At 46.2% G+C, this 25,322-nt stretch overlaps 1 protein-coding gene across 1 annotated transcript; it reads left to right on the forward strand.

Moving 5' to 3' along the window:
- Positions 1-1,557: 1,557 nt before the first annotated feature.
- LOC140191390 (uncharacterized) lies at positions 1,558-20,000 on the forward strand. The gene is made up of 2 exons (XM_072248767.1): positions 1,558-1,586; positions 12,957-20,000. Exon 2 carries the CDS (start codon positions 13,595-13,597, stop codon positions 14,564-14,566), a length of 972 nt encoding a protein of 323 aa, XP_072104868.1. The 5' UTR covers positions 1,558-1,586; positions 12,957-13,594; the 3' UTR covers positions 14,567-20,000.
- Positions 20,001-25,322: the final 5,322 nt, after the last annotated feature.

The following is a 25,322-nucleotide window of genomic DNA, read 5'->3' on the forward strand; positions in this document are numbered from 1 at the left end:
CCACCATTTCATCATAGCTGATCCAATTTCCCTCTCAACCCTAATCTCCTGCCTCCCTGTATCCCTTCATGCCCTGACTAATCAAGAATCTGTCAATCTCTGCCTGAAATAAATGCAACTACTTGACCTCCACAGCCATCCATAGCAAGAAATTCCACGCTCTGGCTGAAGGAATTCATCCTCTCCTATGATCTAAAAGGATGCCCCTCTATTCTGAGGCTGTGTCCTCTGGGCTTAGACTCCTGCCATAGGAAACATCATCTCTGCATCCACTCTATCAAGACCTTTAGCCACTCAACAGGTTTCAATGAGGTCACCCCACGTTTTATTTGAATGCTACTGAGTACAAGCCCAGAGCAATCAAATGCTCTTCTTCAGTACAATCCAAATGAAAGATCGGCAAGATTTGGAAACGAATCCACTGAAAAGTATTGCTTATTTCTGTAAAGTGTTGGAAGAACTCAGTGGGTCAGGCAGCGTCTATGGAGAGGAATAAACAGTCAATGTTTCAACTGAGACCCTTCACCATACTAGTCTTTATTCCTCTGCTAAGATGTTGCTTGATCTGATGAGTTGACCCAGCACCTTGTCCATGATGTTTCAAGTTCCTGGATGTCAAGATCTGTGAAGATTTAACCTGCTCCCAACATATCGAAGTAGTTATAAAGAAGGCAAGACAGCGGCTATATTCATTAGGGGTTTGAACAGATTTGGCATGTCAACAAATACACTAAAAATTTCTATAGATGTACTGTGGAGAGCATTCTGACTCTACTGCACAGGACCAAAAGAAGCTGCAGAGGGTTGTAAATCTAGTCAATTCCAAAGTACTAGCCTACAAAATACCCAGGACATCTTCAGGGAGTGGTGTCTCAGAAAAGCAGCGTCCAGTATTAAGGACCTCCGGCACCCAGGGCATGCCCTTTTCTCACTGTTATCATGAGGTAGGAGGTACAGAAGCCTGAAGACACACACTCAGCGATTCAGAAACAGCTTCTTCCCCTCTGCCATCAGGGAGGAGGTACAGGAGCCTGAAAACACACACTCAGCGATTCAGGAACAGCTTCTTCCCCTCCTCCATCTTATTCCTAAATGGACATTAAACCCTTGGACACTACAGGTACCTCACTTTTTTAATATACAGTATTCCGGGATTTTTTTGCACGTTTTTAATCTATTCAATATACGTATACCGTAATTGATTGATTTATTATTTTTTTCTCTTCTAGATTATGTATTGCATTGAACTGCTGCTGCTAAGTTAACAAATTTCACGTCACATGCCGGTGATAATAAAACTGATTCTGATGATGATCTTTTTCCAACATCTGCAGAATCTCGTATCTTATCTACCTGCATTGTACTTTGACACTTGACACACGGAATACCTGTTAATTTTGAGTGCATTGTTTGTGATAGCTTGCTGTGTAAACGCCACACAGATGATTACCGCACGTTACGCAGAAACCTCTGCGCTTCGCCGTCCGTGACCAGGCAAACAAATACGCATGCGTAAGGATCCCGGCTTGTTCCCGGATATCACGCATGCGCTCAGTCGACGAGAGGCTCGGAAGGATCGGCCGCAGGTAGGAGGGGAGCTCCGGGTGGAGGATAAGTCACACTGACATCCGAACGCGACAGAGATTTGCGGCACTTTGTGATCGCCAGCCCCACTGCGGTCTTGCACCCTGTGGGTTCCGGTCCTTTCCCTCTCTCTCAGCCCCACGATTCGTACCCGGGCCCTGGGGGGGGCTTTCCGCTGATGAACCAAGGTGCTGGCACCATTTCAGCGGCGCATGCGCATCGCTGGGTCCTGGGGTGACAGATGTATTTCTTGTTCGTGATGTCTTCTGGGTAGAAAGGCAGCCATAGATGAAATTGCCAGCGTTTTCCCCGCCAGTACTTGGGGCGGTTGGAAGCACGGGCGGAGGAAATAGAAACGGATAGATCTCATAAACACTGTCGAGCTCATAAGAAAGTAAGAAATAGGAGCAGGAGTAGGCCATCTGGCCCGTCGAGCCTGCTCCGCCATTCAAAAATAACATGGCTGATCTGGCCATGGATTCATTTCCATCTTCCTACCTTTTCCCCATAACCCTCCTACAATGCAAAAATCTATTCAACCTTGTGTTAAATATGGAAGAGAATTCCATGGAGTCACTACTCTGTGGGAAAAGCAGTTCCTCCTCATCTCCATCCAGAATCTTAAGGCTACGTCCCCTAGTTCTAGTCTCACCTACCAGAGGAAACAACTTTCCTGCCTCTATCTTATATATCCCTTTCATAATTTTATATGCTTCTATAAGATCTCCTCTCATTCTTCTGAATTCCAGTGAGAACAGACCCAGGTGACTCATGGTCTAACCTCCTCAGCTCTAGAAGCAACCTGGTGAACCTCCTCTGCACTGCCTCCAAAGCCAGTATATCCTTACTCAAGTAAGGGGACCAGAACTGCATGCAGTACTCCAGATGCAGCCTCAGCAGTACCCTGTACAGTTGCAGCATGACCTCTCTGCTCTTAAAATCAATTTTTCTAGCAATGAAGGCCAACATTTTATTTGGCATCTTGACTGCCTGCTGCACCTGCAAGCCAACCTTTTCTGATTCATGCACAAGCACTTCCAAGTCCCTCTGCACAGCAGCATGCTGCAATATTTTTTACCGTTTAAATAATACTCTGCTCTTCCACCTTTCCTTCCATTGTGGATGACCTCACATTTACCAACACTGTACTCTATCTGCCAGATCCTTGCCCACTCACTTATCTACATCTCTGTGCCTTCTGCACAATTTGCTTTTCCACTCAATTTAGCATCATCAGCAGACTTAGATACACTACACTTGGTCCCCTCTTTCAGATTATTAATGTATATCATGTACTGCTGTGGGCCCAGCACTGACCCCTGCAGCACACTGCTCACCACTGATTGCCAGCCAGAGGTACACCCATCTATCCCAACTCTCTGCTTTCTGTTAGTTAGCCAATCCTCTATCCATGCTAAAACATCACCCCCATCTCTATGCTTCCTTATCTTATGGATAGGACTTTTATGTGGCACCTCCAGCTGTATAAATCCAAGCATTAGGATCTCGGAACAGAAATATAGTCTCAGTTAATCTCGGATGACGAGTTTACCTTCCAATTAATGAAAATGTTAATTAGTGCAGCATGGGGGGGGGGGGAAGCAAAATCCTCCCTTCAGCTTTAGTTCTTGAGAAAATCACCGTTGTTCTTCCTCCTCATGAATCAAACACCGATCAACCTCTGTTTTCAATATCTCCAATGATTTCGTCTTTGAACCGTCCGTGGGAATGAATTCCACAGGTTCCTCTATGTGCACGAGACGTCTTGACATGGGGATAAAAATGCCAGCAGTCTTCTATATTTGTATCTCGTAATGCAAATCAAGCTCAATCAGATCTCCCCTCAGCCTCCTCCACTCCAGAGAAAACAACCCAGGTTTGTCTGAACTCTCCTTGCACAGTAGCTCAGGACTGTGATCCAGGTAGCATCCTGGTGACCCTCATGTAAGCATGCAAGTACAGCAGGCATTGAAGAAGACTAATGGTATGTTGACCTTCATAACAAGGGGAGTTGAGTATAGGAGCAAAGAGGTCCTTCTGCAGTTGTACAGGGCCCTGGTGAGACCACACCTGGACTATTGTGTGCAGTTTTGGTCTCCAAATTTGAGGAAGGACATTCTTGCCATGGAGGGAGTGCAGCGTAGGTTCACTGGGTTAATTCCAGGAATGGCGGGAATGTCATATGTTGAAAGATTGAAGTGACTGGGCTTGTATACACTGGAATTTAGAAGGATGAGAGGGGATCTGATTGAAACATATAAGATTATTAAGGGATCGGACACGCTACAGGCAGGAAACATGTTCCCAATGTTGGGGGAGTCCAGAACCAGAGACCAAGGTTTAAGAATAATGGGTAGACCATTTAGAATGGAGTTGAGGAAAAACTTTTTCACACAGAGGGTTGTGGATCTGTGGAATGCTCTGCCTCAGAAGGCAGTGGAGGCCAATTCTCTGGATTCTTTCAAGAAAGAGTTAGTTAGAGCTCTTAAAGGTAGCGGAGTCAAGGGATATGGGGAGAAGGCAGGAGCAGGGTACTGATTGTGGATGATCAGCCATGATCACAGTGAACGACGGTGCTGGCTCAAAGGGCAGAATGGCCTACTCCTGCACCTATTGTCTATTGTCTATCACTCGTACCCTCCTGCAACTTTGACCCCTCTTCCACTTAACAGAGCCCCGCTTCATCCTCTTCATGGTCCTACTGAAACCCAGATTGTCCACAGATAGTCCTGCCGATTTCACCTGATTCAGTGTGAGGTTGGGAATCTCTTTGTCAATCAGTGGGGAGTTAGTAAAAGGGAGCATATACCATAACCCCATTTCTTCATCCTCTGAGCCCATATCCTTTTGAGGGGTGGGGTCCAGTCTAATCTCTCCTGCTGTTGGTCTTGAGTCACTCTGCAGCACTGCAAAGTCCTCCTACTAGGTGTAGGCTCCAGGTCGGGCTCTAGGTCAACCTGCACCTCTTGTCTGAGAGGCAGAATGTGGTTCTGATGGAGAATCTTGACAGGCCCATTCCCATCTTCTGGTTTCACCCAGAAAACTGGTACGTTTGGCATCTGACTCTCCACTACATAGGGCGTAGCTGTCCACTGGTCCCCAGATAGCCCCAAATTCCTCAGGAAGACTTGGTCTCCGGCATGAGTTGGGAGAACCTAACCTTTTCATTATAACTCCACTTATTTCCTTGATTCACCTTGGCAGCTGCGACCTCAGCTAATTCATAAGCCTTTTTCAGCTCCTTTCTCATATCAGGCGCATACTTCAGATAAGTGTCCCGTGGCAGGCCTTTCTTGCCAGTCCCAAAACAATGGGTAACCTCGCCTCGCACCCAAACATCAGATAATACGGCAAGTACCTGGTAGCTTCATTTCGTGCACAGTTGTAGCAGAGGACCAGATATATAATATGTGAACTCCACTTGTTGTTCTTGCCGATTTCCAAGGTTCCAAGCATGTCTAGCAAGGTCCGGTTAAACCTCTCGGGCTGGGGATCACCCTGCGGGTGATAAGGCGTAGTACTTGACTTCTCGACTCCAAGCATGCTCAGTAACTCATGTATGAGCCGACACTAAAAAATTCCGTCCCTACTTTGGCCACTGTGGACACCCTCTAATCCTTGGTAGGAAAAGCCTGTGCATATCTGGTGTAGTGTAGTGATCCGTGATGACTAAGACATTTGCCATGTTGCTGGCATCTGGCTCTATTGACAGGAAATCCATACACACCAGGTCCAGGGGGCCTGCACTCTGCAAGTGGAACAATTGAGTGGCCCTTGTAGACAGCGTCTTCCTCCGTATGTATCGAATGCATGACTTGCTGTACTCTTTGACCTCCAGCTTCATTTCGGGCCAGTAGAACAGATCTCTGAGCAAACCATAGGTCTTTTCAACACCCAAGTGGCCAGAATCATCATGAAGTGACTTCAGCACAATGCTCCTATTCTCCAGTACTTCTCCGGCAGAACCAGCTGGGAATGCTGAGGCCAGTCCAGACGTGATGTGACCTGGTATGGGATCTGGTTCCTCAACTCCAATCTGGGCCATTCTCTCAGTAATGGGAGCACCGCAGTGTGTTTTGCCTTCTCCGCTTGGGCCTTGTCCCTTTTTTTCGACCGCTGACCAAATGGTACCAATGCCCGTGTCATCTCACTGAGCAGCTGCCACTTCCCCAGGACTCAATTCTGTTAACTGGATTGTCTTCAGAGTGGGCAGGCTACAGTAAGCTTGTGGAATGGCACCATCACAAGCTCCCGCTTGATCTACCATCTCCAGCTTTTCCTCCATCTTCACCGTGATGGAAAACTGACACATGGCTTTCACTCCTGGGGCAGGAACGCTCTCCCACTCTCCGTCCCTGTCCAGCCCTTTGTGCACACGTTGGGACAAAGCATCAGCATCAATGTTCCTACTTCCCAGCCGGTACTTCAGGCTGAAATTATAGACAGACAACGCCGCCAACCACCAATGACCTGGGACATCCAGTTTTGCTGAGGTCAGGATATAAGCGTGGCTGAGAGACTGATGTAGGGGGCAGGGCTTCGGGTTCCTGGATCTTTGGGGCCTCTTCTGGGGGAGGTACAACCTGTACAAAAAGGACGGGTTACACCTGAACCCAAAGGGGTCCAATATCCTAACAGGAAGGTTTAATATAGCTATCAGGGAGGGTTTAAACTAATTTGGCAGGGGGATGGGAACCAGAGTGATAGGGCTGAGAAAGGGGAAAACAGAAATAAATCAGAGATGGCATGCACCAGAGATGATAGAAAGGACAGGCAGGAGACGAGGCATAATCACAGCCAGTGGGTTGAGTTACAGGGCAATAGAGGTGTGGTGCAGTTAAAACAGAAAGCAATAAATACTGGACTGAAAGTGTTCAATATTAATACCTAACGATTGAACCCTCCTAACTAACCTTCCGTGTGGATCCTTGTCAAAGGCCTTACTGAAGTCCATATAGACAACATCCACCGCTTTACCCTCATCAACTTTCCTAGTAGTCTCTTCAAAAAATTCAATAAGATTTGTCAAACATAACCTTCTACACACAAATCCATGTTGACTGTTCCTAATCAGACCCTGCCTATCCAGATGATTATATATACACCATCTCTAAGAATACTTTCCATCAATTTACCCACCACTGACGTCGAATTCGCAGGCCGATAATTGCTAGATTTACTCTTAGAACCCATTTTAAACAATGGAACAACATGGGCAATACGCCAATCCTCCAGCACCATCCCCGTTTCTAATGACATTTGAAATATTTCTGTCAGAGCCCCTGCTATTTCTACACTTATTTCCCTCAAGGTGCTAGGGAATGTCCTGTCAGGACCCAGAGGCTTATCCACTTTTATATTCCTTAAAAGCGCAAGTACTTCCTCTTCTTTAATCATCATAGTTTCCATAACTTCCCTACCTGTTTCCCCTACCGTACACAATTCAATATCCTTCTCTTTAGTGAATACCAGAGAAAAGAAATTGTTCAAAATCTCCCCAATCTCTTTTGGCTCCACACATAGCTGTCCACTCTGATTCTCTGAGGGACCAATTCTATTCCTCACTATCCTTTTGCTATTAATATAACTGTAGAAACCCTTTGGATTTATTTCACCTTACTTGCCAAAGCTACCTCATATCTCCTTTTAGCTTTTCTAATTTCTTACTTAAGATTCTTTTTACATTCTTTATATTCCTCGAGCACCTGATTTACTCCATGCTGCCTATATTTATTGTAGATATCTCTCTTTTTCCGAACCAAGTTTCCAATATCCCTTGAAAACCATGACTCTCTCAAACTTTTAAACTTTCCTTTCAACCTAACAGGAACATAAATTTTCTGTATCCTCAAAATTTCACCTTTAAATGACCTCCATTTCTCTATTACATTCTTCCCATAAAACAAATTGTCCCAATCCACTCCTTCTAAATCCTTTTGCATCTCCTCAGATTTAGCCTTTCTCCAATCAAAAATCTCAACCTTGGGTCCAGACCTATTCTTCTCCATAATTATATGGAAACTAATGGCATTGTGATCACTGGACCCAAAGTGCTCCCCAACACAAACCTCCGTCACCTGACCTATCTCATTCCCTAACAGGAGATCCAACACTGCCCTTTCTCTAGTTGGTACCTCTGTGTATTGCTGCAAAGAACTATCCTGCACACATTTTACAAACTCCAACCCATTCAGCCCTTTTACAGTATGGGCTTCCCAGTCTATATGTGGAAAATTAAAATCTCCCACAATCACAACCTTGTGCTTACGACAAGTATCTGCTATCTCCTTACAAATTTGCTCCTCCACTTCTCGCTCCCCATTAGGTAGTCTATAATACACCCCTATAAGCGTTACTACACCTTTCCCATTCCTCAGTTCCACCCAAATAGCCTCCCTAGATGGGCACTCTAATCTATCCTGTCAGAGCACCACTGTAATATTTTCTCTGTCAAGCAATGTAACACCTCCCCCTCTTGTCCCTCCGATTCTATCACACCAGAAGCAATGAATTCCAGGAATATTTAGTTGCCAATCACATCCCTCCTGCATCCATGTTTCACCAATAGCTACAGCATCATACTTCCAGGTATGAATCCATGCTCAAAGCTCATCCACCTTTCTTATAATGCTCCTTGCATTAAAATAAATGCATTTAAGAAATTTTCCATCTCTTACTCTGTTTATCACTTAATGGTGCAAACAACTTTACTATTTTCTTTTTCTTCCTTCTCCCCTACATCTGTTCCTACACTCTGGTTCCCCTCCCCCCTTGTATCTGGTTTAAATCCACTGGAGCCTCTCTAGCAAACCTACCTGCAAGAATATTTGTCCCCCTCCAGTTCAGATGTAAACTGTCCCGCCGGAACAGGTCCCACCTTCCCTGGAAAACTGCTCAAGTATCTATAAATCTGAAGCCCTCCCTTCTGCACCATGTCTTCAGCCACTTGTTGATCTGCGCTATCTTACTATTTCTAAACCTGCTTGCACGTGGCACTGGTAGCAATCCTGAGATTGCTATCCTGGAGGTCCTGTCCTTTAACTTGGCGCCTAACTCCTTAAACTCACCTTTCAGGACCTCCTCACTCTTCCTACCCACGTCATTGGTCCCTACATGGACCACGACATCCGGCTGCTCACCCTCCATCTTGAGAATACTGAGAACATGATCCAAGATATCGCGGACCCTGGCACCAGGGAGGCAACAGACCATCCGGGATTCTCAATCTCTTCCACAGAACCTCTTACCTGTCCCCCTAACTGTCGAATTCCCTATCACTACTGCTCTCCTCTTTTCCCTGCTTCCCTTCTGAGCTGAGGGTCCCGTCTCGGTGCCAGAGACGTAACCACTGCAACTTGTCCCTGGTAGGCCGTCCCCATCAACAGTATCCAAAACGGTGTACTTATTATTCGTGGGAACGGCCACAGGGGTGCTCTGCTCATTCTGTCTATTCCCCTTCCCTTTCCTGACAGTCACCCAGCTACCTGTCTCCTGACTCTTAGGGGTGACCATCTTCCTGTAACTCCCGTTTATTTCTGCCTCTGCCTCTGGAATGATCCGAAGTTCATCCAGCTCCAGCTCCAGTTCCCTAACTCAGGAGCTGCAGCTGGATGTACCTTTTATAGGTGTAGTCATCAGGGATGATTGTATGATTCCCACATACTGCAAACGAGCACTGAACTGCCCTAACTGCTGCCTCCATTACCTACTCTTAGGTAATTGATTTATTAATGGAACTTACCCAGCCTTACCTCACTTGGAGTGAAGCTCTTCCTCAGCCTCTGCTCGCCAAAGCCTCTGGAGCCAAAGCCTTCTTACTCTGTCTCCCCTACTCCGCTACAACGTTGCCCGCTCTGTTAACCTTCTCTCTTTTAAACACTCCCGCTGCCTCACGGTCCGACTTACACGCACTTGCGCAGTCGTGCCCCGTTCAACTGCCGAAGAAATAACCAACCTTCGCAATCTTCTCTCTTTTAAACAGTTCCACTGCCTCACAATCTGACTTACACGCTCTTAATTATAATTCTTAATTTGACCAGTAAAGCAAAAAAAAAGAAAAGGGCCCATTTTAATGAAACAGACTAATGTGCACAAGTTGGAGCTCACAGTTTTCCCCTTCACCGATCCTCCTTCAATCTCCCCGAGCTTCATCGAATCACGGCTCCACTCCGGGTTGAGTCCTATGATCTCTTCTGTACGGCGTCTTCTCCCTTCATCTCTCACTGAACAAAAGACCCCACTCACACTGGTGTCAAGTTGCAATATGAAAAACACACTCCCTTCATTGGACAGCTCACATTCCAAAGCTCCCATTATCTCTAACCATAAACCAATCACTGCTTCTGCGGAAAGATCATTACTTTAACAGTGAAACCTTTACCACGGTGTAACATCTGTTAACACCACCAGCCCCTGCAAACCCATCTCTGTACATTCCTCCAACCACTCCACTCTCCCCATCTTGTAAACCACTCCTCATCTCTGTTACCCTCTCCGACCACTACACCCCTCCCATCACTGTAAACCCCTACACCCTTCCAAATCTCTGTAAACTCCTCAAACCCCTACACCCTCATCTCTGTAAACACCACCAACCTCTACACCCCCCATCACTATAAACCCCTACACCCCTCCAAATCTCTGTAAACTCCTCAAACCCCTACACCCTCATCTCTGTAAACACCACCAACCTCTACACCCCCCATCTCTGTTAATTCCTCCAATCACTGCACCCTCTCCATCTCGTAAACCACATATCTCTGTAAATTCGTCCAGTCAGTACACCCCTCCCCATATCTGTAAACCTCTTTTGACCCCAACCTCTCCACTCACCATCCATGAAATCCCTTTTAACCCCTGCACTACTCTACATCTCTGTAAGTCCTTCTGAACCCATAACCCCTGGCATCTGCGAAAACCTTTCTGACCCTACACCCTTTCCCATTTCTGTAAACTCCTCCAACCACTACACCCCTACCCCTCACTGTAAACCCTTCTGACTCCTATACCCCTCCCCATTTCTGTAAACACCAACAACCCGACAAGCTTCCCTCTCTCTGTAAACAGCTCCACCCACTGCATCCCCCAAACCTATCCCCACCCCTCCAACCCCTCCCCCTCTGTAAATCCCAATCCCTACACCCTCCTCCATCCCTTAAACCCCTCCAACCCTGGCACCCTCCCTATCCCTGTAAACACCACCAACCTCTACATCCCCTCCATCTCTGTAAATTCTTCCAACCACTACATCCTCCCCATCTTGTAAACCCCTCCTCATCTCTGTAAACCCCTACACGCCTCCCTATCTCTGGAAACAACATCCGCCCCTACACCCCCATCTCTGTAAATTGTTCCAACCTGTATACCCCTCCTCATTTTTATAAACCTCTCTTGACCCCAACACCATTCAGTCTGTGAAATCCCTTCTTATCCCGACACTACTCTGCGTCTCCGTAACCCCTTCTGAACCCAAAACTGTTGGCATCTGTGGAAACCTGTCTGCAGCACACCCCTCCCTATTTCTATAAACCTGTCTGATCCGTACACTCCTCACTATCTCTGTAAATCCCTCTAACCCTACATCGTTCCCCTTCAAGTGCTGACTAAACAAGAATCTAACAACCTCTAACTTAAATATACCCAGTGACCTGGCCTCCACAGCTGCCTGTAGCAATGAATACCTCAGATTCACTACGGCCTGGCTAATAAAATTCCTCCTCAGAATACACTTTCAAAGGATGCCTCTCGGTTCTGTGTTTGTGCCTGCGTCTTCTGGTCTTGGACTCCCCCACTATAGGATGCATCCTCTTCACATCCACCCTGTCGAGGCCAATCAATACAAATAAAAGGTTAGCTGCATTTGGAAACTGATTGGGGAGAAAAAAAATGTTGTTTACTTCTGCAAAATGCTCAAGGAGTTCAGCAGGTTAGGCAACACCTATGGAGAGAAATCAACAGTCGATGTTTCGAGTGAGACCTTTCACTATGTCTCGACTGTTTATTCCTCTGCTTAGATGTTGCCTGATCTGCAGTTGTGTATGATACTCTGTTTCCAGCATCTGCAGAATCTCGTGTGCTATCTGCTTTTGTAAGAGGGTTGTACGTTGACAATTGACACACAGAATACCTTTCGATATCGAGTTCATTGTTTCTGCAGCTTGTTGCGTTAAAGTAGCTGCTGAGAGTTCTACTGACAAACGTTGACTGATTTTGAACCACATAACACAGGGGAACCAGTGATTGCTGACAGTTTATCCAGAAATCTCCGTTTTCAGAATTCATTGCCAGTGACTAGGTGATCAAATACGTATGCATTCAGTGGATTAGAGGCTCAGAATCATTTGCCGCGGGTAGGAGTGGGACTCCAGGCTCTGGTGCCTTTCAGCTCTGGCATCGGAGCCACGACTGAGAGACAGATACTATGATCTCTGGACACGCTGTGGTCCTGCTTGATGGGACAGTCCTGGTCCTTTCCCTCTCTCTCAGCCCCACAATCTATACCCAGACCCTGGAGAGCTTTCCTTGAGTGACAGGTAGACAGGTTTCTCGGTCGTGGGGATTTCTGGGTAAAGAGGCCGCCACGGGTGACACTGGTGTTTTCCCTGCCAGTCCTTGGGGCATTTGGAAGCACAGATGGAGGAAATGGGAGCGGATGGATGTCCCAAACACTGCCGACCTCCGTCTCTCTAAATCGAATGATTAGGAACTTGGAAATAAATATAAATCCCAGTTAAGCTTGGATGGACATTCTACGTTCCAGTCAATGAAAATGTCACTTCGTGCTGCATTTAAAAAAAAATCTTTCCATCGGCTTTAATTCTTAGAAAATCACCTTTATTCCACCTCCTCTTGTTCTGGACCTTTCTACCTATGAGAACTTGTTTTGTGCCATTCTGTCTGGGTACATAATGCTAACAAACACCTTTTGTCCTGGATAACAAGTGACCTGTAGCTTACTGCCCTCCCCGTCACATTCATTGGCATTCCCATCGGTGAGTTCACACTGTCAGTCACCTGTTGGGCGGGGATTAGAGTGATTAGAACATCTCCAGCATCAGTCGTATATTCACAAGTGCTCTTTGTGGAGCTGTGGGACGTGGCTAGAAATTGAAATAATACTAATGGAGAGAGGCAAACTGAGCCATGTCACAGATTGATGAAGGGCAGAAATGTCCCATTCTGATACAGACAGGGATACAGTCAGAGAATTTGATGGTCAGTCAGGATGCCTGATCGGTGCCCAGTTAGAAGATGAGTTCTTCCAACTGGAGTTGAACTTTGTAGCAATGTGCTGTCCGAGCTCACAGCAGACGAAAATCTCACCTGAAATATTGTCTTTCACCCTTTGATGTCTTTTGTAAATATTTTTGCAGGTTAGAAGTAGCAGAAAATTTGTGTATGGGAGTCCCAAACGCAATGACACATCAGTTTTGCTGACTCTATCCGGATATTTAAGGAGTGACCAGATATTTCCTTGCAAAACTGATATATATAATTTGTCGATCCTTGGAGATGAAGAATATCTCATTCCAGCTGGAAATGTACTTTGTGTCTGAAATGTAGTTCTCTGTTATTCATTAGAGATCAGTTCTTCAACTGCGTTGATTGTGCGAGGGATTAAAGACGTCTGACATCTGACTTCCAGAATTGCCCGAAAATTGGTCACAGTGAGGTATCATTCCACTTCTCTGTGTGGGAAGAGAGTTACACAGCCTGCCCATAGACACGCCAGTGAGTTTAGAGTGGGGAAAAGCCATTCACCTGCTCTGTGTGGGAGGCAATCTTCTCAGTCATCCAGCCTGAAGATACATCAGCAAGTTCACATCTTAGTGAGATACTCCACCTGTTCTGACTGTGGGAAACAATTCATTCTGTTATCGATGGTAATGATAATAGAAAATTCACCAGTGAGAGTACGATAACCTGCTCACACACTGATGCGAGGCCGTTCACCTGCTCTGAATGTGGAAAAGGATTAACTCAGTCATCTCAATTGAACAAACCTCTACAAATGCACTCTGAGAAGATGCCATTCACCTGCTCAGACTGTGGGAAGGAATTCACTCGGTCATCTGACCTCAAAGTACATCAGCGAGTTCACACTGGGGAGAAACCATTCACTTGCTCAGACTGCGAGAAGGCATTCGCTCGGTCGTCTCAACTGAATGCACATCAGCGAGTTCACACTGGGGAGAGGCTGTTCACCTGTTCTGAATGTGAGAAGGCATTCACAGACTCACATGCATTACAGAGACACCGTCGAGTTCACACCGGGGAGAAGCCATTCACCTGCTCGGACTGTGGAAAGGCCTTCACACACTCATCCACGCTACAGAGACATCATCGAGCTCACACAGGGGAGAGGCCATTTACCTGCTCTGAATGTGGGAAAGGATTTACTCAGTCATTCCAAATGAAGGAACATCAACGAGTTCACACTGGGGAGAAACCGTTCACCTGCTCAGATTGTGGGAAGGAATTCACTCGGTCATCTGACTTGAAAGTACATCAGCGAGTTCACACTGGGGAGAAACCGTTCACCTGCTCTGTATGTGGGAAGGGATTCACTCGGTCATCTCACCTACTGGTACACCAGTTGGTTCACACTGGTGAGAGGCCATTCACCTGCTCAGACTGTGGGAAGGGATTCACTCACTCATCCACACTAAGGAAACATCAGTTGGTTCACACTGGGGAGAGGCCATTCACCTGCTCTGAATGTGGGAAGGGGTTCACTCGGTCATCTCACCTACTGACACACCAGTTAGTTCACACAGGGGAGAGGCCATTCATCTGTTCTGTATGTGGAAAGGGATTCACGCTCTCATCCACACTACAGAGGCACCAGCGGGTTCACACTGGGGAGAGGCCGTACACTTGTTCTGAATGTGGAAAGGCATTCACTCAATCATCCAGCCTTTTGTCTCACTACAGAGTTCACACTGGAAAGAGGCCCTTCACCCGCGCTGAATGTGGGAAGTGATTCACTCAGTCACCCTCCCCTGTGCACCACTGAATTCACACTGGGGAGAGGCCCTTCACCTGCTCTGAATGTGGGAAGGGATTCACTCAGAAATCTGAACGTGTCACACTCCCAAGCTTTGACCAGATGCCAGTCGGAAAGATCAGAATCTCTTCGAGTTTTCAGTGAGGAGAGGCTTCAGTTAGAGAAGACAAAAAAAGAGCTGTAGGTGAAGTTTTATTCCCCTCTCGCTTCGCTCATTTAGAACAGTAGAAATTCCAGGCAGGACAGTGGGATGAACCTCTTTCCCAGATGGTATGTTGCCTCCTGGATACCAGAATCTGGGACACCTTGAATTGAATCCACAGAATTCTTAACTGGGAAGGTGAATAGCCAAAGGTCGTGCTGCATGCTGGTACTGATGACATGGTTAGGATGAGTGATGAGGTTCTGCAAAGGGAGTTAGGTGCTAGGGTTTAGGGGAGGATCTCTGGGGTTGAGAGCTCTGGATTGCTACCCGTGCCACATGCCAGTGCGACCAGATATAGGAAGATTATACTGGTAACCATGTGGCTAAGGAGTTGGTGTAGGAAGGAGGGCATAACTTTTTAGGGTCATTAGAGCCTGCGAGGTTTAGGATGTGTGCAACAGTGAGTGCATTGGGGGAAGGGGCTATCAGTGATGTGTGCACACTAACATGCAGTTGGGGAGATAGTGGAGGGGAGGGAGGGAGAAGGGGATTGAGGGAATGGGAGAGGGGATGGAGATAGGGCTCCCACACCAGGTCCCAGACACACGCTTCCCCTCCAGAATTGGCCCCATCCCCCCCCAGAATTGGCCCCATTCTCCTCCCTCCCCCCTCCCCCAGGCTGGGGGTAAGCATTGAGTTGCCATGCCTAGAAGAAAATGAATCGTTCAATAGTACTGTACAAGTATATGGCTAATGTACTTTGATAAGAAATTTACTTTGGAATGTATTGTTTGTAAAACATGTACTGATGCAAAATGGTTTCAATGAACATCTGAGACCGGAAAACAAACTGGTGATGGGCCCTGCTGCTCCATGCCAGCCAAGAACCCCCTCCTGAGTCTGTCCCAGCTGCCTGTGCTTGATCCATCTCCCCATGTACCTGTCCTAGTATCTTTTATTTTCCCTCTTCACTCCATTCTGGCAGGGGGGAACTGAAGTGACAGAGGAAAGGGAGGTTGGCTCAGAAATAGAGAAAGCTTGGAGACAATGCAAAAGGAAGGACAGGCAACTGATAGAGAAGGGAAACGCTCAGACCGATGGTTTAAGATGTGTCTATTTTAATGCGAGGAGTATTATAAATGGCTACTTCAAGTGCTAGGCTTTAGATGTTTCAGAAAGGCCAAGGTGGGTGAGAAAAAAGTTGGGAGTGTGGCACTGTTGATCAGAGATAGTGTCACGCAGAAAAGGAGGAAGTCGTGGAGGTGTTGTCTACAGAGTCTCTGTGGGTGGAACTTTGAAATAGGAAGGGGTCAATAACTACTGGGTGTTTTTTATAGACCCACCCAATAGTAACAGGGGCATCGAGGAGCAGATAGGGAGACAGATTCTGGAAAGGAGTGATAATAACAGGGTTGTTGTGGTGGGAGATTTTAATTTTTCAAATATTGATCAGCATCTCCTGAGAGCAAGGGGTTCAGATGGGGTCAGGTTAGGTGTGTTCAGGAAGGTTTCTTGACACAATTTTAGATAAGCCTAGAAGAGGAGAGGCTGTACTTGATCTGGTATTGGGAAATGCACCTGGTCAGGTGTCAGGTCTCACAGTGGGAGAGCATTTTGGAGATAGTGATCACAATTCTATCTCTTTTACCATAGCATTGGAGAGGTGTAGGAACAGAGAAGTTAACGTTTAATTGGAGTAAGGGGAATTATGAGGCTATCAGGCAGGAACTTGGAAGCATAAATTGGAAACAGATGTTCTCAGGGAAACGTACAGAAGAAATGTGGCAAATGTTCTGGGGATATTTGTGTGGAGTTCTGCGTAGGTACGTTCCAATGAGATGGAAAGGATGGTAGGGTACATCATGTGGTTTACAAAGGCTGTTGTAAATCTAGTCAAGAAGTAAAGAAAAGCTTACGAAAAGTTCAAAAAACTAGGTAATGATAGGAATCTAGAAGATTATAAGGCTAACAGGAAGGAGCTTAAGAATGAAATTAGGAGAGCCAGAAGGGGCCATGAGAAGGCCATGGCAGACAGTATTAAGGAAACCCCCAAGGCATTCTACAAGTATGTGAAGAGCAAGAGGATAAGACTTCACAGAATAGGACCAATCAAGTGTGACAGTGGAAAAGTGATTATGGAACCGGAAGAGACGGCAGAGGCACTGAATGAATACTTTGTTTCAGTACTCACTATGGAAGAGGATCTTGGCAATTGTAGGGATGACTTACAGCAGACTGAAAAGCTTGAGCATGTAGATATTAAGGGAGAGGATGTGCTGGAGCTTTGGAAAGCATCAAGTTGGGTAAGTCACCGGGACCGGACGGGATGTACCCCAGGCTACTGTGGGAGGCGAGGGAGGAGATTGCTGATCCTCTGGCAATGATCTTTGAATCATCAATTGGGATGGGACAGGTTCCAGAGGATTGGAGGGTTGCAGATGTTGTTCCATTATTCAAGAAAGGGAGTAGAGAAAGCCCAGGAAATTATAGATCAGTGAGTCTTACTTCAGTCGTTGGTAAGTTGATGGAGAAGATCCTGAGAGGCAGGATTTATGAACAATTGGAGAGGCATAATATGATTCACAATCTTCAGCATGGCTTTGTCAAAGGCAGGTCTTGCCTTACGAGCCTGATTGAATTTTTTGAGGTTGTGACTAAACTCATTAATTAAGGTAGAGCTGTAGATGTAGGGTATATGGATTTTAGCAAAGCATTTGATAAGGTACCCCATGCAAGGCTTATTAAGAAAGTAAGGAGGCATGGGATCCAAGGGGACATTGCTTTGTAGATCCAGAACTGACTTGCCCACAGAAGGCAAATGGTAGTTGTAGGTGTGTCATATTCTGCATGGAGGCCAGTGACCAGTGCTATGCCTCTAGGATCTGTTCTGGGACCTCTACTCTTTGTGATTTTTATAAATGACCTGGATGAGAAAGTGGAAGGATGGTTAGTAAATTTGCTGATGACACAAATGTTGGGGGTGTTGTGGATATTGTGGAGGGCTGTCAGTGGTTACAGCTGGATATTGATAGGATGCAAAAGTGGGCTGAGATGTGGCATCTGAGTTCAACCCAGATAAGTGTGAGGTGGTTCATTTTGGTAGGTCAAATATGATGGCAGAATATAGTATTAATGGTAAGACTCTTGGCAGTGTGGAGGATCAGAGGGATCTTGGGGTCCGAGTCCATAGGACACTCAAAGCTGCTACGCAGGTTATCTCTTTGGTTCAGAAGGCATACGGTACATTGGCCTTCATCAATCGTGGGATTGAGTTTAGGAACTCAGATAATGCTGCAGCTATATAGGACCCTGATCAGACCCCACTTGGAGTACTGGGCTCAGTTCTGGTCACCTCACTACAGGAAGGACATGAAAACCATCGAAAGGGTGCAGAGGAGACTTACAAGGATGTGGCCTGGATTGGGGAGCATGCCTTATGAGAATAGGTTGAGTGAACTTGGTCTTTTCTCCTTGGAGCGACGGAGGATGAGAGGTGACCTGATAGAGGACTACAAGATAATGACAGGCATTGATCGTGTGGATAGTCAAAGGCTTTTTCCCAGGGCTGAAATGGCTAGCGTGAGAGGACATATTTTTAAGGTGCTTGAAAGTAGGTACAGAGGATAAGTTCATGAGTAAGTTTTTTTTTTTTAAACGCAGAGGTGAGTGTGTGGAATGGGGTGGCAGTGGTGGAGGCGGAAACGATAGGGTCTTTTAAGAGACTCCTGGGTGGATACATGGAGCTTAGAAAAATAGAGTCGCCTAGGTAGTTCTAAGGTAAGGACATGTTTGGCGCAGCATTGTGGACTGAAGGGCCTGAATTGTGCTGTATGTTTTCCATGTTTCTTTCTCCTTCCTTCTCCCCATAACCTTTGACACCCTTCCTAATCAAGTGCCGATCAACCTCTGCTTTAAATATACCCATTGATTTGACCTCTGAGCCTTCTGTGGCAGTGAGTTCCACAGGTGCACCACCCTCTGGCTAAAGAATTTCCTCTCTTCATCTCTCTCAATGTATACCCTCTGATATTAGACACCTGGGAATAAAATTGTCAGCTATCTACTATCTGCCTCACATAATTCTTTTCAAGCTCTATCGATTCTCTCCACAGCCACCTCCGCTTCAGAGAAAACACGCCAAGTTTACCTGACCTCTTTACACGGTAGCTCATGGCTCTAATCCAGGCAAAATCACTATGAACCTCTTCTGCACCTTTTCCAAAGTATCAGTAATACAGTGGAGAAAAGACAGAGGCAGGAGAGAGGAGCTGGCGTAAGTTGATTGGAATGGGAAACCAGCAGGATGACAGTTTGGCAGCAATGGCCAATGCAAAAGGCAGAGGATAGGTGTATCTCAAAGGCAGTGAAGTATTCTAAAGGGAGTTCGAGGCAATCGTGGCTGACAAGAGAAGTCACGTAGAGCCCCAGAGCAATCAAATGCACATCACATGACAAGCCTTTCAATCCTGGAATCATTCTGGTGAACCCCCTTTGAACGCTCTCCAATGCCAACACGTTCTTTCTTAGATAAAGGGCCCACACTTGCTCCAAGTGGGGCCTCACCAATGTCAAGGCGCAGCGTTTCATCATTGCTTTTAAATTCTGGTTCTCTTGAAATGAATGCTGTTATTGCATTTGCTTTCCTCAACCTGTGGAACAACAAAAGCCACTGGAAGACAATCAGAGAAGGCTCCCTTTATTCCCACACTTTGTCTCCTGCCAGTCAGCCAATGCTCTGTCCCTGCTGATTTCTTTAATTCTTTGGTGGGGGGAGAAGTGGAGGTTCAGGTAAGAACGGGTGTCCGGAGAGGAGGTGGTGTTGAGCATCTTATCACTTCATCTTATGAAACACTGATTTCCTTGGCTGTGTAAGTCTAGGAAAGACAATCTCTGGTCCCACCAACCATGTGAAACTGAGGCACAAGCCCCAACCCCCTGTTAGTGTGGATGCTGTGTAGTTTTATACCCTGTTACAAATTAATGCCATGAAATAACAAACAGTACACTTCATGCGATTAAAGAAATTATATTTATGAATCTTAACTAAAGGGTTAGTAAAGAATAACAAAAAGAAATGGGCCAGTCTATCTATATACTACTAAAACTCATGTTCTGTCTGTTTGTGACCTCCAATGAGCATAAATGGTGCATTACAATGGCACTTTTTTTTTTTAGTTAAATCAAATTAAAATGTGCTAACTTACAGAATGCAGGCATAGTTCAGGGTCTCCAGGGTCAGAGCCAAGCAACAAACAGCAGAAGAGATGAAGAGACGGGGGATGAAAGGGCTGCATATCTCCAGAATGACAACGAGAGGCTCAAGGGTGGCAGATAAACCAGAAATGATGCCATCAAAAGTGTCCTTCGTTAAATGAGGAGTAGCTATATTTGCTTTGCTGCACGTCGTTTTTCTTTAATAAACTGAGGTTTTCGACTTCAGTTTCCAAAGCAAAGCGATACCAATAGCATTCAGGAAAATGTAATGTTCATTCTGGTCACATCAGACTGCACTACCCTTCTGTCAAAGGGTGCCCGAACGGGTCACCCCGTTGTCTAGTTCTAATTAAACAGGCAAGTGTGCACAAGTTCGAGCTTATCAACACAGTCACACACGAGTTGGCCCTCGGTCAATGTGAAAGCACACACCAGCTTCCAAATGTTGCTTGCAATCCATCTGAAACAAACAGGATGGATCGAATGGGGGTTTTCCTTAATCCTGCTCGCTTTCTCATGGTCCCTTCTGGCACTCCTAATTTCATTCTTAAACTCCTTCCTGCTAGCCTTATAATCTTCTAGATCTCTATCATTACCTAGTTTTTTTGAGCTTTCGTGAGGTTTTCTTTTCTTTTTGACTAGATTTGCAATGGCCTTTGTACACCACGGTTCCTGTACCATACCATCCTTTCCCTGTCTCATTGGAACATATCTATGCAGAACCCCATGCAAATATCCCCTGAACATTTGCCACATTTCTACCATACATTTCCATGAGAACATCTGTTCCTAATTTATGCTTCCAAGTTCCTGCCTGATAGCCTCATATTTCCCCTTACTCCAATTAAACGCTTTCCTAACTTGTCTGTTCCTATCCCTCTCCAATGCTATGGTAAAGGAGATAGCATTGTGTTCACTATCTCCAAAATGCTCTCCCACTGAGAGACCTGACACCTGACTAGGTTCATTCCCCAATACCAGATCAAGTACAGCCTCTCGTTTTGTAGGCGTACATACATATTGTTTCAAGAAACCTTCCTGAGCACACCTAACAAATTCCACCCCATCTAAACCCCTTGCGTTACGGAAATGCCAATCGATATTTGGTAAATTAAAATCCATCGCGACAACCCTGTTATTATTACACCTTTCCAAAATCTGTCTCCCTATCTGCTCCTCAATGTCCCTGTTACTATTGGGTGGTCTATAATAAACACCCAGTAAAGTTATTGACCCCTTCCTGTTCCTAACCTCTGCTCACAGAGACTCCGTAGACAATCCCTCCATGAATTCCTCCTTTTCTGTAGCTGCGACACTGTGTCTGATCAACAGTGCAACGCCCTAACCTCTTTTGCCTCCCTCCCTGTCCTTTCTGAAACATCTAAAGCTTGACAGTCGAAGTAACCATTCCGGCCCCTGAGCCATCCAAGTCTCTGTAATGGCCACAACATCATAGCCCCAAATACTGATCCACGCTCTAAGCTCATCCGCTTTGTTCATAATGCATTAAAATAGACACATCTTAAACCATTGGTCTGAGCTCGTCCCTTTTCTATCACCTGCCAATCCTCCCTCTCGCACTGTCTCCAAGCTTTCTCTATTTGTGAGCCAATCGCCTCTTCCTCCGTCTCTTCAGTTTGGTTCCCAGCCCCCAGCAAGTCTAGCTTAAACTTTCCCCAATAGCCTTAGCAAACTTCCTTGTCAAGATATTGGACCCCCTGGGATACAACTGCAACCCGTCCTCTTTGTACAGGTCACAGCTGCCCGAAAAGAGGTCCCAGTGATCCAGAAATCTGAATCCCTGCCCCCGATCCAATCCCTCAGCCACGCATTTATTCTCCACCTCACGCTATTCCTATACTCACTGTCACGTGGCACAGACAGTAATCCCAAGATTACTACTTTTGTCTTCCTGCTTCTCAACTTCCTTCCTAACTCCCTGTAGACTGTTTTCAGGACCTCCTCCCTTTTCCTACCTATGTCATTGGTACCAATATGTACCACGACCTCTGGCTGTTCTCCCTCCCACTTTAGGATATCTTGACGCAATCAGAAACATCCCAGACCTGGCACCTGGAAGGCAAACGACCATCCGCACTTCTTTCCTGCGTCCACAGATTCTCCTGTCTGACCCCCTAACTATAGAGTGCCCTATCACTGCTGTCATCCTCTCCCTTTTCCTATCCTTCTGAGCCACAGGGCCAGACTCTGTGCCAGAGGCGCAGCCATTGTTACTTCCTCCAGGTAGGCCGCCCCCCCCCCCCCCCACCAACTACTCAAGCTGGAGTAGTTATTGTTAAGGGGGCCAGCCACAGGGGTACTCTCTAGCATCTGATTCTTGCCCTTCCCTCTCCTGACTGTTACCCATTTGTCTGTCTCCCCAGGCCCCGGTGTGACTACCTGCCTATAGCTCCTATCTGTCACCTCCTCACTCTCCCAGGCGAAGGTCATCGAGCTGTATCTCCATTCCCCTAATGCAGTCCCTAAGGATCTGCAGCTCGACGCACCTGGTGCAGATGTGGCCGTCTGGGAGGCTCCGAATGTCCAGAACTTCCCACATCTGACACCTAGCACAGAATTCCGGCCTCACACACATTCTTCCTGCCCGTAATCCACACGGGCAAACTACCTTGCCTGGACCCGTTATCGCCGAGGCCCCGTTGAACCAAGACTTCCTACTCTGTCTCCCTCTACACATTACCCGCTCTGTAAAGCTGTCTCCTTTTAAACTCTCCTCGCTGTTCTAACTGGCTAACGTCCACGCGCTTGTACAGTCGCGCCTCGATCAAACCACTGAAGAAATAACTTCAACAATAGCTTACCTTCAACAATAACCCAAACAGGGTGAAATCAGAACAAACAGCTTTTACAGAGTTGCTGCATGAAATACCTACAGCATAACAGTAAAGGTGTGAACGAGGGCACTACTCTCCACCCCCCCCCACCACAAATAATCATGTCTTCATGACTTTGAAATAATTTGTTATCCAGTCATTAATAACATCGTTTGCAAAGCAATTTCATGATGTCAAGTATGGGTCTAGCATGGGTCCCTCAATCCGTAGTGATCCACTGGAGCTTGGCCCCACTAACCCTTCAGGAATAGGTTTTTATGCTTTAGGGTGTTACTGGATATATTGCTGGGAACGTTTTCCCCCCGAGATGCCAGGCCGTTCCGTCATTGGGTCCCTCCGCTTAAGTACCCGGGGTCTCACTCTCCGAGGAATTTCCTGTCATTCACTCTCCCGCCTGAAGTGTCCCTCTTCACCACAGTTGTAACAGACAATGCCGGTCGCTCCCCTCTTCGCGGGACACTGGCCACATGCAGCCCTCTGTGTAATCCGTCCCCTTAGCGGTTCCGCCTGTCTATGAGCTCTTTTGTATGGGGGTGGGGGGCACACCTGCTGATAACAACCAGGACATCTCAGTCCTAAACTCTGCAACAAGCTCCTTCACCACTCCCCTGGGGTGGGTTATCAGTGGTCACCTCACCCAAGAGGACCACTACCAAGGACTGTACTCTGCGGCGGAGGCCTCCCGCGCATCCACCGCATTTTCCCCCTCTCTTACTTTTCTGATCAGCTTGACAAAACGGGGGTGGGGGGGTGGGCGTTCGCGTCTTACGAGACATTCAGAAACCCCAGTTGATCAGGTCTGGTGAATGGGCACCTTTCGCCACTTGGTCCATTGCTAACTGATTCACCCCGGCTGTTTGAATGACTCCTCTTCACTGCAAACAATTTAGCGGCCTCTCTAGCTGAAAAATGTAGGCAGAAAGCTTCTCCGCCTTCTCCTGAAGCATGTTCTGAAACCCCGTCATAAGTTCCAATTGGCTTCCTGTCGCGCCAAACACCTTTTCTGGCGCTTGCATGTCGGCCTCAGAAGTAGCAAAGCACTGTCTCTGCGGATCTCACCACGTCAACAGCCGGACCCTTCAACCTTTCAACCTATCGCTGTCTTTTTTCGTCATCAGAGCACTGCCCCTCATCCAGCAACAGAGAGGTCTGCTCAACCCAAGTCTCATACTCCTTCTCCCCTTTAGGGCGGGCTTCGTTCCTCCCCTGCAGCATCCATAACCACGTATCGTAATCACTTTACTGGACAATAGTATAACTTCGAGGAGATGCGAAAGGAATTAGAAGGAGTGGATTGGGACAATTTGTTTTATGGGAAGGATGTAATATAGAAATGTAGGTTGGCACGTGGCACATCGCCAAGTGGTTAAGGCGTTCGTCTAGTGAATTGAAGGTCGCTAGTTCGAGCCTTGGCTAAGGCAGCGTGTGTGTCCTTGAGCAAGGCACTTAACCACACATTGCTTTACGATGATACCGGTGCCAATCTGTATGGGTCCTAATGCCCTTCCCTTGGACAACATCAGTGGCGTGGAGAGGGGAGACTTGCAACATGGGCAACTGCCGGTCTTCCATACAACCTTGCCCAGGCCTGCGCTCTGGAAACCTTCCAACGCGCAAATCCATGGTCTCATGAGACTAATGGATGCCAAAAAAGAAATGGAGGTCATTTAAAGGTGAAATTCTGAGGGTACAGAAACTTTATGTTCCTGTTAAGTTGGAAGGAAAGGTTAAAAGTTTGAGAGAGCCATAGTTTTCAAGAGATATCGGAAACTTGGTTCGGAAAAAGAGAGAGATCTACAATAAATATAGGCAGCTTGGAGTAAATGAGGTGCTCGAGGAATATAAAGAATGTAAAAACAATCTTAAAGAAATTAGAAAAGCTAAAAGAAGATATGAAGTTGCTTTGGCAAGTAAGGTGAAAATAAATCCAAAGGGTTTCTACAGTTATATTAATAGCAAAAGGATAGTGAGGAATAAAATTGATCCCTTAGAGAATCAGAGTTGACGGCTATGTGCGGAGCCTAAGGAGAAGGATATTGAATTGTGTAAGGTAAGGGAAACAAGTAGGGTAGTTATAGAAACTATAATTATTAAAGAAGAGGAAGTACTAGCGCTTTCAAGGAATATAAAAGTGGATAAGTCTCCGGGTCCTGACAGGATATTCTCTAGGACCTTGAGGGAAGTTAGTGTGGAAATTGCAGGGGCTCTGACAGAAATATTTCAAATATCATTAGAAACGGGGATGGTGCTGGAGGATTGGCATATTGCTCATGTTGTTCCATTGTTTAAAAAAGGTTTTAAGTGTGAACCTAGCAATTATCAGCCTGTGAGTTTGACGTCAGTGGTGGGTAAGTTGATGGAAAGTATTCTTAGAGATGGTATATGTAATTATCTGGATAGACAGGGTCTGATTAAGAACAGTTGTTATGTAACCGGCAACAATGAATATCAATTGAGACAGGTTATATAAGACAAACAAACATTAATTAAACACGGATAAACAATAAAAAAACAAACG

Source organism: Mobula birostris, chromosome X (assembly GCF_030028105.1).
Source record: "Mobula birostris isolate sMobBir1 chromosome X, sMobBir1.hap1, whole genome shotgun sequence".
Lineage (NCBI taxonomy): Eukaryota > Metazoa > Chordata > Chondrichthyes > Myliobatiformes > Myliobatidae > Mobula > Mobula birostris.